The sequence below is a fragment of the Mytilus galloprovincialis genome, chromosome 13, assembly GCF_965363235.1.
Source record: "Mytilus galloprovincialis chromosome 13, xbMytGall1.hap1.1, whole genome shotgun sequence".
NCBI lineage: Eukaryota > Metazoa > Mollusca > Bivalvia > Mytilida > Mytilidae > Mytilus > Mytilus galloprovincialis.
The window spans coordinates 48,297,879-48,319,820 of record NC_134850.1 but is presented as its reverse complement, the minus strand read 5'-3'; the positions used below and the strand labels follow the sequence as shown (position 1 = coordinate 48,319,820).

Genomic DNA, 21,942 nt, shown 5'->3' with positions numbered 1-21,942 from the left:
TAAAAAGGTGGAAGGTGGGAAAACTGGATGCTTCACACTTTGTATATAAATGCTTTATGTTACGAAGTTTCCGTCAGTCATATGTCCATTGTCCTTGAACTCATTTTCATGGTTCAGTGACTACTTCATAAAAAAGTAAAGATTTTTTGTAATATTAATTTCCTTCTTATGGTGAGTAATAGAGAAGTATAAAAATTGCCATATTTATTTACCTCCAGTCGACCCTTGTCTTCACCCAAAAAAGGAGGTTTGCTGCCGCGGCATATTGTATTTGATAAGTGTGTTGGTATATATCTAGATAAATGTTGTGATATATTTGAACTCACTGTCTTTTATAGTGGATTTATTATTATTCGTTCGATACCAATTTTCGTGGATTTCGTGGGTACAAGTGAACCGCGAAATTTAATGTTCAACTAATGACATATTTATTATAGGATAAATAGAATATCTACGGACTTGAAAGTTTTCCTTGATCCTCGAAAATTGGTTCCCACAAAAATAAACGAATTCACAGTATTTATAAAGAATAAAAAATGACTGAACCCTGATTATGAACGTACACAATCATGTATTACATTACTTCTATAACTGACTGTATGGTATGAGTTTTGTTCATTGTTGAGACCAATCGGTAACATATAGTTGAAGAATCTGGTTTACTTGGATTGTATTGGATAGTAAATTGTCTCATTGGCAATTATGCTATATATCCTTGTATTATAACGTCACAAGATTTTAAACCTATATATTGGCATGTATGATTCACAGGTACGAGGATTTAAATACTATATATAAACCCAGGTATTTCTTAATCTATGTCATATGATAAAAAAGGTATACAATATCAGAGTCTCGTGATTGGGGTATTAAGCAATCTATTTTCGTATATAAAACAACACATATGCTTTATTTTTCATATCAGTAAAAAACACGCCATCAAAATGTCTACAGATTCACAGAACCTTAGAAAAAGAGCAAAAGAGCAGGAAATAAACGGCGAACAGCCTCCACGTAAGTACTTGTTTAATTGCTTGTTTGTTTGTTATTTCTTTGAAATGATAATGATAATAATGAAGATTATCATCATTTTAAAAAATTGATAAATTTGGTAAAATAATAGCTTATACATGTATATCGAAGGCATACATAATCTCTCACTTTTTTAACATGTTTAATTAAAATTAATGTAGAAAATCCGCCGCTCAAAATCAACATATTCGGAATATGTTATTTCATTTGCATTTTTACAATGCTATCTATACCAGATATATATGATTGACATATATTCTAAGTTACGGTATTATATTGAGATATCTATTGAGATAGACATCGTTTTGTGTATCTCCCGGAAAGTTGCCAGAATTTAGACGAGGATGAATTTTTTGATGGTTTCTATAAACCAAAGTCAAAGATTTTATTAATAAATAATCCAAAATCTGGATAAATCATGACTGACAAGCTGTAGAATTCTTCAAATTATAATGCTGTATTTTATATACAATTGTCTTCATTTGTATTTTAATTTATTTCCAGCTTATTCAGAAACATTCAATCAAATACCTCCCAATGTAAACCAGGTTGTTATTTTGCAACAAATGTTTTATGAGGAACCAGTCCGAGTTGTCTGCCAACATTGTGGGGCTGATATAGTAACATCTACTCGGTATAAAAATGGCACAGCTACTTGGTTAGCCGCGGCAGTCATGTGTTTTATTGGGTAAGTTAATAAATTTAGAAAATTCTTTATACATCTTGTAAACATATCAAAATTTATAATAAAGCTCTCTATTTTTGATATAAGGCTATATATCATTTTCAAATCTACCTTTGTAAAAATATTCCGTAAAATCTTGTTTTTATCTATATATTTCAATAGATAATCCTACTCTCATGGTTTTTTTAATCATAGCTCTTCATCTTTTATATAAGCTTTGGATTTCAAATATTTTGGCCCTGAGCATCACTGAAGAGACGTGTATTGTCGAAATGCACATCTGGTGCAGGAAAATTGGTACCGTTAATGTTATTAATCTTTTTTCTTAATTTGTTTGTACCATAATTATTCTGTGTTTTGTAAACACCATCCATTCCCCCTTTAAGTCAAAAATATTTTACAGTCAACTTTGTCTCTATTATTATTTTCTATTTTTAATTTGTAATTTCAGCTTAGGATTTGGTTGTTGTTTGATTCCATTCTGTATGAAAGGAGCTAAGGATGTCATACATTCATGTCCTAAATGTAGGAGAGTCGTCGGACAGTATTCTAGAATCGGAGAATAGAACATTATTGGATTTACACAATAAATTACAGCAAATGCTCCAAATACAGTGATACTGAATAAACTGAGTATAAGATTTGTCTAGAAGGATCCAGGCTATGTAAATATCTGACATACTACTATGCGCAAGTAGATGATGAGAAACATTTCGTATTTAAATGTGCTCAAAATGAAAACTCAGAAGAGACATGAAGTTTTCCAGAAAATTAATACCTATTCAAAAAGAGATGATACAGATAATGAATTATCTTTCATGTCAATCAGCTTTGCAGTATGCTGCTCCATTTATTAAAACTTCATGGTCACTGAGGACAGTGGACTTAACAACTACATATGTACATACATGTAGTCATTGACTTATATTCTTGTGCTGTTTTAAGTACTGTGTTAATCTGTTAATTTCATCATGTTCATGTATGCCATTGACTCCATTTGGTACATCTATAACCGTGCAATTGAATAAAGAATGGTGCATGCTGTAGTACCTAGACTGGATGGAATTGGTTTACTTTTACCATACAGATATAATGAATAGCAATCTTGACTTTATAACCAAGAACTTGTTCAATTTCGATAATGTACATGTATAGATTTATGGAATAAATAAAATTGAAAACAACTTCAGAACATTTTTCTTTGTACATCATTGGATTATATCAGATAATCAAGGTGATTCACAATTCATAATGAATATGTGTTGAAGGTTGTAATTTGATGTGACCATAAACTACCTTAAACCAAAACTACAACCCAATACAAGACAGATGGGCAAAGACTGGAGAACATACAAAATATCCCTTCTACTATTGTTATAGGGGGTAGGGGTATTAAAATGTGAAATGAACAATATATTAACAATATATATGATATGATATTATTAATAAACTAATAAAACAAATAAAATCTTCGTGTATAAATTATTTATTTCAAATAAGTCATCTGAATGTAGATTATACAAGAATAAATGAAGATAATTGCAGTTAAAAAGAGAAATATGTTACAAGAGCTTTCCTACAAAATAATATCAGATAATTTATACAGCATTATGAATTGACCAAGAGCAAACTATATTTCACTAAGAAGCATCTAAAAATACTATTAGGTAATTTATTGTGTTTACCATAACACTATCTCTTCTTATTTCTTAAAAAAATCCAACACAGTTTACATTTTATTTGAGCAGAAGTAGAGCTTTCCCTGGAGTATATTGTTAAAATGATAAAAATTGGCCCCAAATAATGTTAAAGTTTTTGACCTTGCATAGATGCATAGATGCTATTATGATTTAGAGTTTTAAAAAAATAAAATATGTTTAATTCATGGACATTTCCACATAAAATTTTGGTATTAATACAATATGTTTAAAAATAGAATTTAATTTTATCTATTAAATTATAGTTCAGCTCGTGTCACTGTTCTTTTCTCAGCCCACTGAAAGAGTTACTGTATTAATTGACATATTTTATGTAAATATACTCAATGGCCGACTAGAGCAATATTTCTAGTTTTTTTAAAAACATTTCATTGACATTCGTAAGAGAAAAAAAAAAATATCATGCAGGACTCCAAAGCCAAGTTGTCTCCCTTATTAACATTCCAATGTGTCAGTAACTCATCTACGAAATTTTTAATTTTTTTTAAATGAATTTGAGGTATTTTACTTATTTTAAGTATGAAATGAGGTTTGTTTCTTTCATTGTATTAATAAAAGTACAGTGAACAATACATTCAAAATGCTTGTAATATAAATCACATTTATTGGTTAACCTATACCAGTTTTAATAATCTTGTTTTACATGATATACTTGGCAAAATACAAAAAGCTCCTTTAAAATGTAAAATCCTACAGCAAAAAACTTCACGACTATAATTTTAATTACAACTAGATGTTACATTTCTATATTTTTACCAAATATAAAAATATATATGTCTGCTAAATAGGTGTCATTATTTTTAAGTATTTCTGGACATTTTAAGCTTGTCATTTTATAATTTTCTATTCATGCTATGTATACAATGAAAATATTCAAAATATTACTGTAACTTTATATATATTAAACAAAACTCATAGGTACAGAAAAAAAGATCGAATATATTCAACCAAAGGCTGAGGATGACATAAAACAAAATTTGAAAGAGTTATTTGACAACACAATAAATTAAGACATTTTTCATTTTAACTTTAGATGAAATTAAACATATCATTATACTTTATTCCATTTGTAAATTTACTGGAATAAAACTGAAATTACTTAAAGTGTTCCTTCTAAAATATCAAGATTGGTTTTATTGGTAAAATACATGAATCATAAAAGATACAATCAACTCTTGAAGTCTTACATAAATAATTGCCATAATTTTTACATAAATATTGAAAATATTTGTAAATGTTGCATTTAATTCTTCAATAACTAAACTTAGTCCCTTTTTGTAGTTTTCATATTTTATCACATGATTGGCCCAGCTCATAGAACTTCACACGAAAAATTGAATAAGTGCATTCACAAACATTATACACAAATGATCTTCAAACCCATGAAGATCTTTTCTTCAATAAAAAACATTTCATTGATGGTTTCAATTTTTTATAACGAACAAGAAAAGACTAACAAGAATTTACATAAGACTACATAGAAAGCTTAAGACTGAGCAGCAAGAATCCCACATAAACAAGAGACAAGCACAAGTTTTTCAGAAAACTGATTCTGCGCTGCATGCGACACCTTTCATACTTTTCAGGGCATGTACAAAGTTGGTGACAAGTCTCGTGTGAGTTATGAACAGAAATCAAGGGTTGATTGTACCTTATTTATATACTGATATATATTTTGGTTATAGATTTACCAACATGCATGGTAAAATACACAACAAATACTTGGCACATTGATTTAAAAAAGTATAGCGCTACTTTTATGGAACTTTAATTACTGAATGCAATAGGCTGATATTAAACATAGTTCTATTATAAAGAAATATATAGGGCAAGTCTCTCTCACACTTTGCAAATAAGATTAATACAATAAAAAATCCCTTATATGATCCATTATTATGATCAAGAGGCAGTCTTAAGTCAATCTAATTAAAATTAATTCCCTGCTCTCACTCATTTTTTATACTCATATGCAGCGACCAAGCATAAAAAAGCGTGAGGGTGGAGGTTTAATCTTAATTAGATTTGTCTAAAGCTATCTAATAATCGTTTAATTACCAGATTATTTATACTTTTTTTATAAAACAAATCTATTTCTACATTATAAGCTTCATATAAATGCATTTTATAAACAAATAAATGACCAGAGAAAAAACAGCTATATACAATGACTATATATGTACAATTTGACATCACAAAGCATCACATTCACAACATAGAGAAAACATCCAAACACAAAATAATGGATACATTTTTCCGTAGACCTGAATGTCTAGAATATGCATGTTAATTTAAGAGTCAGTGTAACCTAATTATTTAATAATTTAAAACGCCAGTCCAAAAAAAATTAAACTTGCTTTTCTCAACAAAATCTTTAAAAAATTTCAGCCATCCAAAAATCTATAATATTTATTTTATTTTTTTTTATGTTTTTGTTTGCATTTTTTTAAAAGATTTTTTGGCTTATAAAAAGAATATGATTGGCTATAAATGTGATTACCCATAAAAGAGATGAAGTGATGAGGTGAATTGAATAAACAAATTTAAGGCATGGCCTTAGACTCTAAAAGCTAATTAGGCAAGGTGGTCGAAATCAGTTGCTTTTTTGTTTTAAACCATTGATATAAAGTTATAAATCATCCACAGATTTATGATTTCTGCTGAAAAGTGCATTCTCTGCCAAATTTACTAAGCTTACAACAGAAAAGCCAAATAAAATTATAATTTAGTTTACAATTCATAAAAGAGAAGGAAACACTATGTGTTTAGATGAAATGACAATTTTGTAACAGTTATAATACATTTCATGAAATACTTCTCAGAGTAACAGGTTTCTAGAATTATATATTTATATTATTTACAGAAATAAATATTATCAAATCTTTGTAACTTGATTAACTTACTCTTCGCTTGTTGATACATGGGCCATGGATGTTTTCTATTAGCTTGTTGTAACAACTAAATTGCTTTGTAGCTGACCCTGGTTCTTGAAGAGCAACATCTGTAGCTAGAGGAAACTTCAAGATGAAACGCACCAAAAGTTTCCTAATTTGAAGGAACAAAATACTTTGTCTAATCACTTTGAAATCAACTTAGAGATTCTATGATGTGTTTTATATATATTTATAATAAGATAGAAATTTAATGATTTTATATATTTATACTTTGACAAATTTATTTAATCAATGATCAGTTTGAGTGCTAAAAAATAAAAATTCCAATCCTTGTAAATAAATGAAATCTACACAAAAAAATACGGCTTCAAAACAGCAGAGTAACATTAATAAAATCGTACTAAATGTTGGCTTTCTTACAACTACAGTTTTCATCTGTTATGGTAAACATGGTAAAATTTAACAATTTTACTTCAAATAAATAAGTCAATACATGTATGTTACAAAGCCATGTGTGATGGCTTTTGAAGAGCACTGTTTTGTATAGTAAAAACTTGTTACAAAAATGTTCTAGAATTGGCAAAGTTTTACAATAAAACACATTTCTTCTTTTTTGGTGGTTCTGGAGGTTCTAAGGCCGCTAGTATGGCTTCATCAAATACATTCTTTAATCCTTTCTGTAAATACATATAAGGAAATTATGAAAATATTAAATTGCATCAAACAGAATTGCAAGCTCAAATCAAATGGAGGTTGATTCTATACATGGATCAGTAGAAGAAAGAACATGTTGTAAGTATTTCGTGAACAATGAGAGATGAATTCCGAAATTTCTCACACAACAATGCATGCTTATATACAGCTTGATACCAAATCATAGACAGTTCTTGATTGTAAATTCTTAGAAAAGTGTTACACAATGTTTTATATGAGGGACAGAGATGAACAAACCACTATCTTTTCAAAATGGGCAGACAGTTACTTTCTTCCTTGCTTCTTTAAAACAAATATTACCAATTAAACAACTTAGCCAATGTCTAAAACCTATAAAAGAAAGTCTTCCCAAAGCTTTATAAAGAGCATTATTAATGCAGACAGAAGACCATAGAATTTCATACAAAACATAAACATATTCATTTAATACTTTGGTATAGATAATACGGATTGGATAATGACCAGCATAAAATCAGAGAACAGAAACCAATTTTGGGACATTCTGATGTACAGATGGACATGAATAAAATCTGCTACAGTGGGGGGTATAAAAAATTATTGCAAAAGCACACAAGCAATAAATGTGTTTATTTGAACACCTACTAACCTGTGTCAATGCTGAGCATTCTACATATTTTACCGCCCTTAGTTCTCTTGCAAGTTTCTCTCCTTGTTCACTTGTGATTGGTTTTTGTTTGTTTTTGGCTAATTTCTCTATTGTGGTTGCATCATCTCTCAAATCTACTTGTGTGCCAACTAGTAAAAATGGTGTCTTTTGACAATGATGAGTAATTTCTGGTACCCACTACAATACAAAAGAATCAATAAATAAACTTTAATAAAAAATAATACTGTATTAAAGCTGAGAATTATAGCTAATTTGATACTGAAGGAATTTGTTTAAATTACACTGATTACCTGTTAAAGATTTCATATTAAAGTATGGTAGATAGACAAAGTACCCAGTGATATTGTTGTCTTTTTTCAAAACTAGATTCTGTTTTTTGTTGGCAAAAAATGCATAATTTCAATTGAAATTTAAGTTTTTGTTTATTTTTAACATTTCTCACATATATTTTGGTTGTCAAGACATTTTCAACCTTGTGGGGAAGGAAAAAAACAGAAACAATAATGGTACTTATTGTATTGAAACCACTTGTGTTACAAACACTGTTATGATTCTAATCCAGATCTTAAAAGCGCTTTCATATTATCAAAATACTGACAATAATAATAATCGTAATAAACATGAATATGAAATTTACAAATATTACTACAAATGCCATCACTATTTGGGGAAAATGTAAAACTTATTGGGAGGAATTTTATGCCTTTTTTTTTATAGTAATTTGGAATTTTCTCTACAGGAAAAAGCCAGATTTGGATGTTTGAGGCAAACAATATCACTGATACCAAAGTATCAAGAATCAACCTTACACAAAATGAATAGGGTATTCAAAGTATTATAGAATTATAGATTTGCTTCTGAAGGAATTTTCAAATTTACACTGGTTTATACATGTACCTGTTAAAAAGTATGGAAATCTCATATAATAGTAGACATTACTTTTTTCAAGACAAATAATTTCTTATTTTCCCCAAGGGAAATTAAATGTGAATGCATTCCTTTCTAAACATACAGTATGTCTCTTATATCACTGTACTTATTTTAATGAATTATAGGGGTTTTAAAAAGTAATATTTTTCAATTCATGCACACATGCATGAAAAAAAATGTTATTTGGTGTAAAACATTTTTAAAATTAGTTTTGAATAGTAGAAATAGTGTTTGTATCAAATACTTCATGAAATAAAAAAAACAATGAGAAGAACATGTACTATTATTTGTTAAAATTTTACAAACTAGACTAAATATATTTGTAGTTATCCATTTGAATTATCATTCCTTCATAAGAAATAATAATTGATACAGTTAATGTAGCAATTTGTAACACAATTAATTTAAAGTACATTTCTTTTTGACAATAAATGCAAATTTAAAATCCACTATTTGGAGATTCTTCATAGAAATTCAATCATTAACAGGTCCCTCCACTTCTGTTTTATGTCAAATCATTGTACCTTCCCCATATCAGTATTTTGCTGGCCATGTTGACAAGTGTTTCATGTGTATATATATTTCCTGTTGACAAATTTATTTATTTCGAAAAACTAAGGATTTTCTTATCCCAGGAATGGATTACCTTAGACCTATTTGGCACAACTTTTTGGAATTGCGGGTCCTCAATGCTCTTCAACTTTGTACTTGTTTGGCTTTACAACTATTTTGATCTGACTTTACTGATGAGTCTTATGTAGACAAAAAGCTTGTCTGGCGTATTGAATTATAATCCTGGTACCTTTGATAACTACTATATATGTGTCTATATATTACCTTTTCTTTCACATTTTCAAATGATGCTGGTGAGACTACAGAGAAACAAACAAGGAAGACATCTGTTTGTGGATAACTCAATGGACGTAATCTGTCGTAATCTTCTTGTCCGGCTGTATCAAATAAACCTAAGGTATAGGGTTCTCCACCTATCATAACAGTTACTGCATAATTATCAAATACCTGCAAAAAATACAAGTGGGTTAGCAAAACAAGTTTCATTGGTTTCAGAAGAAACTTTAGCCAAGAGTAATAATAATGAATGATGGGTGAGTTTGCAATGACTAAAGCATGTGATTGTCAAACATAATATAAATTTATGTTGACAAAAGTATAAGTCATTTTTTTCTCTCTCTAGATCTCTCTCTATTGATCTACATGTACATGTATATGTTCATATTTTACAAATCATTTCTTTAGAATATAAATTACATCATGTACGTGTACACAGAAATATTGCAAAAAACTTGTTTTAATAATATATATATTTATCCACAAACTGTTCAAGAGTTACAGTCTGTATCTTTTATATATATAAATATATACATGTATATAACTTGTCTAAACATTCACCCAACAATGTTAGATCTGTAAATTTGCTTTTGCAAATTTTTTGTTCTTCCCTCGCCGGGATTCGAACTCATGCTACTGAGATATCGTGACACCAAATCGCCTGCACTGTATTCGGCGCGCTAGACCACTCAACATATATTGGTCATTCTCAGCAGAATTACACCCAAAATAACAATCAATTGAAAATCTGTGTATTGTATAAAATTGAAAAAGACACTAAATTCATTTTTACTTTTATCAATGTTTTATATAAATCATGTAAATTTGTTATAGTTATATAGAATTTTGATTCACAATATTCACAACATCATGTTGACTTTCTTGCATTGTCAGCATTTTTGTCCTATTAAATTGGCATTGTATACAAAATTTAACTAATTGTACACAAAGCAAATTTGGGACTTACACCACAAATTAAAAAGTTAAGTAATACCATTTTGCTCTGCAAATGTGAAATAAAATGTTTTGAATTTATAAACTTACTGTTGGTACATATTCTGAAGGGAATTTATTAGTTGTATAAGATATTAATAAACATGTCTTTCCTACAGCACCGTCTCCCACAACCACACACTTGATTGTCTGCATGGTGGAAATATCTGAAAAAAGAATAATAAACAATATTAACTAGAGCAAAGTATTCTATATTTTTTTTGTATATAGATTTTATACATCAAATGTATACTTAAAGGAATGACTAGGTATAGATTTTATGTTTTAAATCCTACCCATGTATTTGAAGAAGCTACCATAAGAGGTTAAACATGTACTGTAGACAAGTCTTAAAGAATGACTAGGTTTAAAACCCAATCCATGTTAAATTGTATCTGAAGACACCACCATAAACATGTAGACCAGAACAAAGCATTTCCTTGTAGTAATCCAGGATGTTGTTGTCTATTTATAGTTTTACCTTCCAATGTTTGTTAATTCTTACAACACATGTTCTTAAATAATCATAATAATTAAATAGAAGCATTTGTTGAGTTGTAGTAATTGTCAAATTTAGACTTTAGTTACCCTGGAATTTACTTCCCTATTCCACATGCTGTAACATGTGTATAAACAATGTTTTCCCACACTTGGTTTATATGACTTTTACCACATTTCTTCCTTAGAATCATTTTCATACATTTATGACTTTTTTATGTCCTCTTATTCATGTTATTTCTGACAATAAGCAACAATCTATAAATAACCAAAGCATACCTAATTTGACCTATAATCATGATAATTTGTAACTTTTAATACATGCATTGTAACTTGGATTGACAGTTGTCTCATTGGCACTAGCTACTCATTCCACACCTTCTTACTTATCATGCTTATACTGTAGGTTTTTTTTAAAATGAATAACAGTTAGTAAATATTTAATATTTCGGTGTATGAATCTGAAAATGATTGAACCATTACCAAGACTTGTGTATGTTTGCTAAAGTTATGACACATAACTTGGGTTCTCGTGTACTACATGTACATTCAGTCATTGTAACTGAACTTTTAATTTTCCATTTTTAATCATTTGTCGTTAGTTTTTTCCCCAATTTACCTTTATCTGATAGAACTGACAGTATACATGAATATCAAAAATCAAAAACATCCATTTTAAAATTAGTTAATTCTATCCAATATCAAAATGTTTTTTTTTTACACCTATCCACAGAATTTGGCACACAGTCAGCAAAACTTCTAAAAAGTCACATTTGGCAACCTTTTGAGGTCGTATGCTTTTCATGCTCATACCACATTATTTATTTCGCTTTAAAAGGCTTAAACATGTTAAAGCATCTTCAAAATCGATTAAAATACGTTTTTTGTGTCTGTCCAACTAGCTGGTACATTTTGTAATTATATATAATTTCACCCTGGTAACATACATTTTGTACTTTTGAAAAGTAGTTTTTAATTTATAATTTTTGTTCTTGTTTTCACACTTTTTTTTGTTTAGCCTGATTAAATTTGTACAGCAAAATCAAGCTACAATGTACATGTACAATGTATATTAAACATGTATGTTGGATATTCTGGCAAAATTAGTTGCATATAGGCATGATAGGCATTAAAAGTAAAAAAGTCTTGTGAAAATTAACTCTAATTATATATAATCCACCATCTGAGATCTCCACTGTCCAAATAGCTAAAGAAGTCATACTAAATATGTCTATCATGTCTATGTAAACAAACAGCTGATTGTTTACATGTTCACATGCATCTTAAAATTATATTATCGATAATTAACCATCGATTGGTTCCTACTGGCATGGATATCACAAAAGTTCACATAAAATTTTGAAGTCTTCATAGAAAACATCTGACGCCACAATGGAAAAGTGACTATCGTATGATGTCAAAAAGTTCAAACAGGACATATTTCCAAATAGCGACAAGGTTTTTCAGAAACCTGAGGGCCATAAAAATGAATAGGTTTGTTTGCCCTAACCCTACCTACCCAGAAAATAGCTGTCTACTCACAATCTTTTATTGTCCTGATGTGAAAATATTTTTTTTTATTCAGATAGGCATGAAGACTAATAAATCTGATACTTAAATTTCTCTTTGCCCCCCTAGAAAAGAAAATTCCTACCGACCTACCCACTGTCTCCATGTTAGGTAGGGTTTGGGCAAACCAAAATATTTTTAAGTGTGGCCCAGGGGTGTGGAAATATCTGTTGTGAGAACTTGTCTCTGGGCAAGTAAAACTAAATTTTACTTGTCCGGATTAAAAGTTACTTGCCCTGATAGTCTTAAAATATATTGAAGTATTTTAGTGTTAGCTAATATGTGATTTTTAGTACTGTTTTGCATCACAAAAATATGAAATGAATTTGTTTATATGTGTAAAAATTTAGGAAGGTAGGAAATGGGTTTATAACATCAATGGAACAGACACCCAACAGCAAACCAACCAAATGAAATGACATGTAAAGGACAATTTTGCAGTTTTTGAATAAAAATTGTAGCCAGCATATACTTAATTTGGAGGACAGTGAGCAATGGTGAGTGAAGAAAGGAAAACTAAATAATTAAAAATTAACGCATTGTTTCTCTCAACTGACACGCTTTTTTTTTTCCATATACATGTAGTTGATGGGTAATTAAAGTGTCCCTTATATTTACCACTTAGACAACAAATAAGGTTGACTACTTTTGATCTATAAATAAGACAGAAAAATAATTTATTTTCTGAATTTCCTTCCAGGGGACAATCTGATATTCACCATGTCTGAAATTCTCGCTTCCATATTTATTTTTTAAACCCTTGTTGTTCTTTGTTTGCATCTCATGTTTTCTACTTGACTCGTCGTCAGGGCTTTCCATTGAAATTGAAGTAGAAGGCTCAATTAAAATAATACCCGGCTGTAACATGCGTTCGGCAAAGCCGGACGCCCACCAAGCTGTAAGCTTGGTGCCTTACGGCAGGGGTCTGGGGGCCGCTCAAGGCCCCCAGAAGCTCTGGCATAAATAGAGCAAAATCCTGCATTCTCGCAATCTCCTGGCACCTAATTTCATCTTTCAAATGACCATTTTTTAAGTATGAAATTAAAGAAAAAAAAAAAATCTCAAAGAAATTTCTTTTTTTTTTTGTTATAGTTTTTTATTTTATTACCTTACACATGTATGCTTAAAATTCATTTACTTTTATAGTTTTATTTATGTAATAATTCGGTTTGTTAGAAATCTTGATGGATTTATTTTGCATAACTACGTGCATTTGTAAAGAAATGACCCCCTTTTCTCTATAAAGACTGTTACGCGTATTTAAATCATACAATTGTTTCTCAAGCATTGACAGAAAATTGATATATCCTCTGATTTTCGCTTTTTTTGTATACTGTTCAATAAGTCGGATACATAAATCATTTGGAAATGTTATTTATTTGAGGTCGAGTCGACAATATTCTACTTTCGTTTTTGACCTTGATTCTCTGAACACCACGAGGGTTTTGTAAATGAACTTCAAAACTTTTTTAAAGATACTGTTTTCCAGATTCTGAACAATATGATCTACTACACTTTCTTTAATTTGACTATTATTCCATAACATAAGATTGTCATCCTATCTGATTGTCTTCACGTTTTAAAAGCCAAAAAAAAAAGCCAACGAGTTAATGACCATCGGAACGTCTCTATTGTTATCGTTCAATGACCACCGGAACGTCTCTCTTGTTATCTTTGAAAAGAACCGATGCATTCTGACTTTAAATAGACAACCAATCAGTGACCTGAATTCATGTGAACTATATTTAGCCCAAGGTAAACACTGATTTTCATCCTTGTTTATCGTGACCGCGACTTTGCGACAAGACGTCTCTCGGCTGCCTGTAAACATTTGAAAAAGATATTTTTGTCTTTTTGAATTTATATTTTTGTCAGTGAAGTAGCCGGTACTGGAATCTACCGCAAACGGCGGATTTCCGCCGGCTACTGGCTTCAATGGAAAGCCCTGCGTCATTCTTTTTGTCTTGCTTGCCTGGTGTTTTATTTAATATTAAGTATTTATCAATCTGAATCTTGATTCAAAATGTAAAGAAATGACACTTCGGGTGAATGATGGATAAAACGAATCCGGGTCCGTTAGCACCCATTCATGTTCGTAACCCTTTCACTTTCGCACCCTACACGTTCGCACCCGATTCTTATTGGTTTTGTATGTAATAACTTTGTAATCAAGTTTTGGCAAGTGTATTCCTTTAAGTATATGTGTTGTCATTGTCTCAAAATAAAATGAGACGTTTTTTTTCATGTTGAATAAATCTTAATCATGTTTTGGATAGTGAATTGTTGAAAAAAAATTATCATTGTTTCTAAATAAAGTGAGATTCCGTCGACTGTTGTGTTGAATAAATCTTAATCATGTTTTGGTTAGTAAAATGCTATAATTTATTGTTTTAAATTATTGTTTCAGATCAAAGGAGCCAAGCAGTTAAAAACACTTATCTTTTGTGGTTTTCATTTAAAATCTTCAATGTTTTACTCGTACCAAACTAAATACATGCAGTATTTATATATCACAGCAATTTAAAACAATTAACAATCATGATTTTCTAATTATTTAACTGGAATTAGATTTTAAATAGGGTGTGAACGTGTAGGGAGCGACCAGACCTTGGGTGCCAATGTGCAAACGTGTGAGGTGCGAAAATGTATTGGGTGCGAACAGACCTGATACCGGATAAAACGAAACCAACTGTTTCAATAGACAAAGCCAATGCAATGTTATGCGACTCTGGTTCTCATACAAATGTACTTATTTTTATTTTTTTGGAATCAATCTACATGTATTTCCGGTGTTATTTAATAGTTATCATCATGAACATTGATATTTTGACTTAAATATATATTTTTACTTGCTGATCATTGGTTTCTTTAACATAAATTAAATATCTTTATACCATTTCTATACATTTTAACTTTAATTTTGTTGGATTTGAACTTTGACTTGTAACTTTTTTTACTTGTTGACGGGCAACCCAGACAACCATAATTACTTGTCTGGTTGTTCAAATGTAGGAGTCAGATAGTATTTCCACACCCCTGAACCCTGATGATTGATTTCTCCTTTTTTTTTTTTTATTGTTTACAAAAACAAGATGTTCAGTTACGTTAAGTTTTAAGTGTACACACATTTAAAACAGCAAATAGGATGACTTTAACAGGCTCTTGTATTTATTATAGAGACAAAGTACACTGTTGTGTCTGTACAGAGATACATGATAAACAAGGCACTCCCAAGCCCCCTTTTTGGTTTGAAAAAGTCGAGTTTTCATTCATTTATTTACCAAATAAAATGCACAGTTTACTTTGATAACTGTTCAAGGGAAAAACTTCCTTCAAATGAAACGTTATAAGTTAGAATGACGAGGATTAAAGAGGAGAACATTAACATTTACAGGCACCGGAAGCCATGCCGCCATTATTTTTGACAGACTCCGAGCAAGAATTCATTGGATAAAGAATCTCAGAGTTAAATGGGACAGATAAATCCCAAAAGAGTCCTTTGGATTGATGCCTCAAAAACTATCTAACTTCATACTTAGATCTTTTGTTGATAATCATTCAAATAATACCTACAATACTAATTTCCGGGGTGTTCAGTTAATCCAATTTTAACCGGAAAAACTTACAGCGCATGCGTCTATGACGTGATTTTCTTCTTAAAATAGCTCCAATAAATACACTAGTAACGTAGCACCTGTCAACATTCAAATGATCGGCAATACACAAATATTCAGCTGATATATGTCCCAAGTTTAAATCCAAATATAACGACGAATCACATTTCTGGCCTATTTTTATGGTTCTATTCTTGGATAAAACTGGGACTAATAGAGAAAGAAAATAGAATAAGAGTTTTGATATAGACTATTTTTTTCAGAATAGATCGATCTATACAGTCAGAGATTAAAACCGTTTTATTATCTTTTTAAAGTCAATTGTTCTGTGATTAATTATTAACTAATCAATCAGAAAATCATATGGACACAGTTATGATAGCGTATTTGTTTGTTTGTGTGTAAATTGTATAGACATATTTTTTTAATATTCAGCAGAGACATATATTACACATGTATGTCTCTGTATTCAGTGACCGGATAATTTTCCGCCGTATTTTTTGTCTACTCGTGTGTATTTAATTATCAACGATGGCCTAAATAAAATAATAAATCATACATTCTGTATAAAAATAAATCATACATTCTGTATAAATATTCGCTTATCTTTCGCCATATGACAAGGTCATGTATACATGCAGTTGAATGATGTCTTTTTTTTAAATCAAATTTATATCATTAAACCCTTATATGTGTGTACATGAAGATTGACATGCCCGAAATCTTATGCATTTATTAGTGGAAATCGGGATTTCAACTAGCCCTCAGTAACTGCGAGTAGTCTTAGATTAGAACTCTGTGACTTTTTTTTGTAATTGCTATAGTTATTCGATTTTCGATGAGTTTTGCTTTATCTGATTTTCGATGAGTCAAAGCCTATTCAACCTATGTTTAGTTGTTTCTAATGTTCTGTTGTTAACCACTGTCAAATGCTTAGGAGGGTCCTAAGTTTCGGATGGTCCTAAGTTTCGATAAAACAAAGGAGACTATTGAAGGTTGTCATTACGTTTTCAATAATGAACGGGCACAAACCCTAAAAATATACCATGCAAACTCAGAATCGCTTTGAATCTTTACAAGTTACGTTAGCTAGTCAAAAGGTAGTTTGACCGTTCATCAGGTTCAAATGGTTGCAATTAAGACTTTTGTTTCCGAGCACAGCTGCTAATCAAGGAGCATATATATATAGATACTATGAGAATGAATACCAAAAGGAAACCCTTCGGTCATTCATAACCACTAGATCATTCATGGTATGCATTGTAGTGTATAGGAAGCTGCCAGGTGAGCGACCAAGCAGGATCTTTGGGGCCGTTTTAGGTATAATTAGCCTGCTCCGGGATGAAAAAATATGATTGAATCTTGCCCGAAATGCATATTAGTATAGTAATAGTATGCAGATCAAAAGTTACAAGCGTAAACAATTATGCATGCTTCACAGCGCTAGCAGTGTTCAGTTTCGTAATACAGCTTGCTTTTTTTTTTATTATTTTTAATTTTGTTATCAAATTTGGAAATATCAAAACTATCCAATGTTGTTATACGCTACGTACGCTCCTCTAAGGTTAGGGTGGAGAGTATCGTACTTAAAACTAACAGCGGATCTGATTTTCATTGCATCAAACACTCAATCTATTACAATGGCGGATCCAGGGGGTGGGGTCGGAACCCCCCATTGCCAAGAATCTGTCCGGTTTAAGGGAGATAACTCAATTTGATAACAATTATTTGTATCGACAAGGACGATAATCCATCCTCGCTCCACATGGGGTTACTAGATAATTTGACATGTGCGATAAGACGCAAAATTAAGGGGTTGACCACCCGCTGGTCTGTAAAGATAACTTCAGTTACCAGATGTTATCGCTAAAATAATTTTGATTCATGTTTTCTGTATTTTGGTGCAATCTGTAAAATTAATTGAAGGCCGGAGTTCCGATCTTTGTTGAAACCGGGGACTACTGAATTAGTGTATTAGTCCTAGTTGAAACATTAAAACGGCGCAAGACGTTTGACCCAAATTGGTAAATGAAAAATGCATATAAATAAATTAGATTTTCTTATTCAAAATGATTTGATCATCAAACTAACTAATATGTATTTGAAATTTTAGTTCAACTAACACAATTGGCCGAAAGGTCGTTGTCTTACGATTCATTTTTTTATTATCATTCTTATGTGTATATATATAACAGATTCCTCGAGAATTCGGAATTCTGTCGTTTAATTCAATTGTAAAATTCATTGACAGTTAATAATTATTAAATTTACACCGTCACTTTGATGCTTCTTTGTTACATTTGTTGTTTTTATAGTGATATTAAGATGATAACACAATATTGACTGCTGTACCCCTATTTTTGACATTTTTACTCTTTGAGTATGTTTGTTTTGTTCATGCATCGTTGACAATGTAATGGAATTTGATGCGACTGTCATACAAGTGAGAGGTTTAGCTAGCTATAAAACCAGGTTCAATCCACCATTTTCTACATTAGAAAATGCCTATACCAAGTCAGGAATATGACAGTTGTTATCCATTCGTTTGATGTGTTTGGACTTTTGATTTTGCCTTTTGATTTTGGATTTTCCTTTTTGAATTTTCCTCGGAGTTCAGTATTTTTGTGTTTTTACTTTTTTGAGTGAGGATAACAGCACAATTCCGCGATTTCTGATTTGTTTTTCGTAAATTCTTTTGTTATAAATGATGCCGTTAGTTTTCTCAATTGAATAATTCCATATTTTTTTAATGTTGGGGCCTTTTATATCAGACTATACGTACGGTATGTTTTTCCTCAATGTTGAAGACCGTACGGTTGTCTATAGTCGGATACGACCACCTATACCAAGTCAGGAATATGACAGTTGTTACATGTATCCATTCGTTTGATGTGTTTTATCATTTGATGTTGCCATTTGATTACGGACTTTTCGTTTTGAATTTTCCTCGGAGTTCAGTATTTTTGTGATTTTACTTTTTTTCGTTTGAACTTTGGTGGACAGTGGTATTGGCAATCACATTTTTTAATTTTCATATGTATGTTCGATGTGTCTTGGTAGATAACTTATCCTCAAATCGGTACTTTAGATTATTTGGTATTCTGTAGATAAGTTTCGTGCCCAATGTACAGGGAAGCATTTTCCTACTAATTTTAACAGTTTGGTCTTGTGTTGTGCTTTTATACCACAGGTAAATTTGAGCACTCACAAACATGTTTAACCCCGCCGAATGCCACGGTTTCTAGTTCTGTTTTATAAAGTCAGGAACAAATTACTTGTAATTATGAGGTTGTCGTTTCTTGCTATCCACAAGAGAAAATATGACACAGAAATTCTGTTAGTCTTATGTGTGTGTGTGTTTTTTTTCAATTTTGGTTTATTTATATGTTACGTAGTTTTGTGTGACGTTCTTTTCGCTAAACTATATATAGTTATAACATTATTGTATTGAATATCCCCCCCCCCCCCCCCCATTTTGCGTTAAAGACCCATTGGTGACTATGGGTTGTTTTCTTTTGTCGGGTTGTTGTCTCTTTTTATAACACATTTCCCGTTTCCATTCTCAATTCTATTGAAGTTATAAAGCTACTATACGATATGGGTTTAGCTAATTGATACAAGCCATACAGTAACTTATACGGTTGCACGAAGATAGTGAGAAAGCGTAATTTCAAAAGCAGATTCTACATTTTGTTTGTATCTACGTTATGACAACAAACTTAAATCATGTCTGAAAATAAAATCTCGGAAATGTCATATTTATTGACCCTTTCCTGTTTTTAATAAAATAATACAAGCTTCCAGCATCGTTTCCACCATATATCCACCTCGAGTATCCACAGGTATATAGCATGAAGCTGACATGTTAATTGTCATACAAGTACCTGTTCAAAGCTAACAATCTTTATCTTGTCGTTTTGTGAAGAAATTATTGACTTTTTATTTAATATTGTTTCGGTTCAATGAATTTTAATTCAGTTGAAGAGCTTGGGATAAAATAAAATGACTAGGTAATTCTATAAACAGCAGTTTATTTTCATTTTATACAAGAATACTGTTGTATTTAGATACGATTATTTTAGTCATCAACAAGTTTCTTTTTGACGGCGAATGTAAATTTATATCATCATGGTAAAACGTGTCTTGAAAGGTGCTAACTTTCTAATGTATTGTGCGCACACATTATTCGTATATTTAGTTTAAGAAATTAATAACAGAAACTTGGTTTAAAAGAAAAATCTATTATCTGATTTTAACTTGCCGTATCAAGTGGTCGAATTCAGTGGTGTGTTCTATATGCTGTTTTAAAGTGCGACGAGATGGAATTGTTCTCCTTTATGATTGTGTAATCAAATCGTGAGAAAATAGCCTTAAAAAAGGTTATACGAGTATTGTTATGAAAAAGAGCCAAAAGGACCAGTTAAAATGCAACTAGTCACTGGGGAGTTGTCTCATTGACAATCTGCAATCTAGCCTGGGGTCCTGGCTAATCTTGTCAGTATACGCGCAGCTTGATAGGGCCGGATCCCAGGCTATCTGCAATCATACAGCTACTGCTGAACTTTTTTTTTTATACCAAATATGAATAAAAAGAAACTATTTAATCCCATTAATTAAAAAAAAATGTGATTGTGTATTGATAAAACACGCAGTTGAACGTGCATCTATTTAGTACAATGCGTTAACTTTTAGATTACGATTGCATTCTCATACTTTATTTAATATCGGTTATAAGCACGTGGTAACAAACACAAACAAAAACTTTGAATATATAATTAACTTCAATAATAAAAACGTGAATTTCATATTATTTATTGTTTTGTAATTCCTTCAGCCCTATTAACCAAGTTAATACAAAACGTCGTTTACACTATATCACATGAATTATTATGTCTCAGCAGGACTGTATAAACAATATTGTTTAACAGGCTACTATCTGTTTACACAAGCAATGTAACCTGTTGTCAAATAGAAATTGATAGAATAAAAACTTAAAATCGCCTACTTTTAAATCAAATTTGGTGCAAGGAGACAATAACCAATTTAAAAATAAACTACACCACATTAAACTATAACTTTTCATCTTTCTCTTGGTCACAACAGCTAAGGAATGTCATCAGTAAAAGTATTTTATTTATTTTTTCAAAGCTGACCACTTTTCCCGCTAAAAATGACATTTTCTGTAAGAATAACGGCAAATGTAAGCCGTATGAAAAATCTAAATTTGTTGCATGAAGTTTAAACATTATTTTAAAATAATTTATATCATTAAAAAGATGACACATTAAGGATTATGGTGATCACAACAGCTAAGAAAAGAACTGAGAAGAAAATTGAATATCGTCTGTTAAAGATTATTTTCCATATAACTTATATAACGATTGTCTCCATGTAGGGTATCTGAATTCACGCATGCGCAATGTCGACCGGACTGATTCTTGACAATGCCTTTTTGTGGACGCTCAATGCATTTGAATGTAGTTGCCCCCCTTGTCTTTGGTTAGGAACCCCCTTTTTAAGATGGCTGGACCCGCCCCTGTATTACATAATGTTGTCTGCTTAAGTATCCCATCCGTTACTATAAGTTGTTTTGTTTTTTAATTATATCCATCATGAAGTCGGAGACATAGAAATACAAATTATGTCTCTGATGAAGTGAAGTGCATCAGTTCACCATAAGTATTTTCATTGATTTTTTTGAGTTATCTCCCGTTGAATGTAAGACGAGTACATTTTTTTTATGGATAGATGGAAAAAATGTAAGCCAATGAAAACAACTAAAACGCAACAATTACAAAAATAACAGAAAGGATACCCAGAT

General features: G+C 30.8%; 2 protein-coding genes across 3 annotated transcripts; one reads left to right on the top strand and one right to left on the bottom strand.

Moving 5' to 3' along the window:
- Positions 1 to 857: 857 nt before the first annotated feature.
- LOC143057605 (LITAF domain-containing protein-like) lies at positions 858 to 2,901 on the top strand. The gene is made up of 3 exons (XM_076230937.1): positions 858 to 1,014; positions 1,537 to 1,720; positions 2,169 to 2,901. Exons 1-3 carry the CDS (start codon positions 945 to 947, stop codon positions 2,281 to 2,283), a joined length of 369 nt encoding a protein of 122 aa, XP_076087052.1. The 5' UTR covers positions 858 to 944; the 3' UTR covers positions 2,284 to 2,901.
- Positions 2,902 to 3,187: 286 nt separating this feature from the next.
- LOC143057604 (cdc42 homolog) lies at positions 3,188 to 16,232 on the bottom strand. 2 transcript variants are annotated; one of them, XM_076230936.1, is made up of 5 exons: positions 16,081 to 16,232; positions 10,492 to 10,607; positions 9,436 to 9,618; positions 7,648 to 7,845; positions 3,188 to 7,003 (listed from the first exon to the last, which is right to left on the bottom strand). In XM_076230936.1, exons 2-5 carry the CDS (start codon positions 10,594 to 10,596, stop codon positions 6,914 to 6,916), a joined length of 576 nt encoding a protein of 191 aa, XP_076087051.1. In that variant the 5' UTR covers positions 10,597 to 10,607; positions 16,081 to 16,232; the 3' UTR covers positions 3,188 to 6,913. The 2 variants fall into 2 exon arrangements, with proteins under 2 accessions (XP_076087051.1, XP_076087050.1); XM_076230935.1 differs by having other exon boundaries at positions 16,134 to 16,184.
- Positions 16,233 to 21,942: the final 5,710 nt, after the last annotated feature.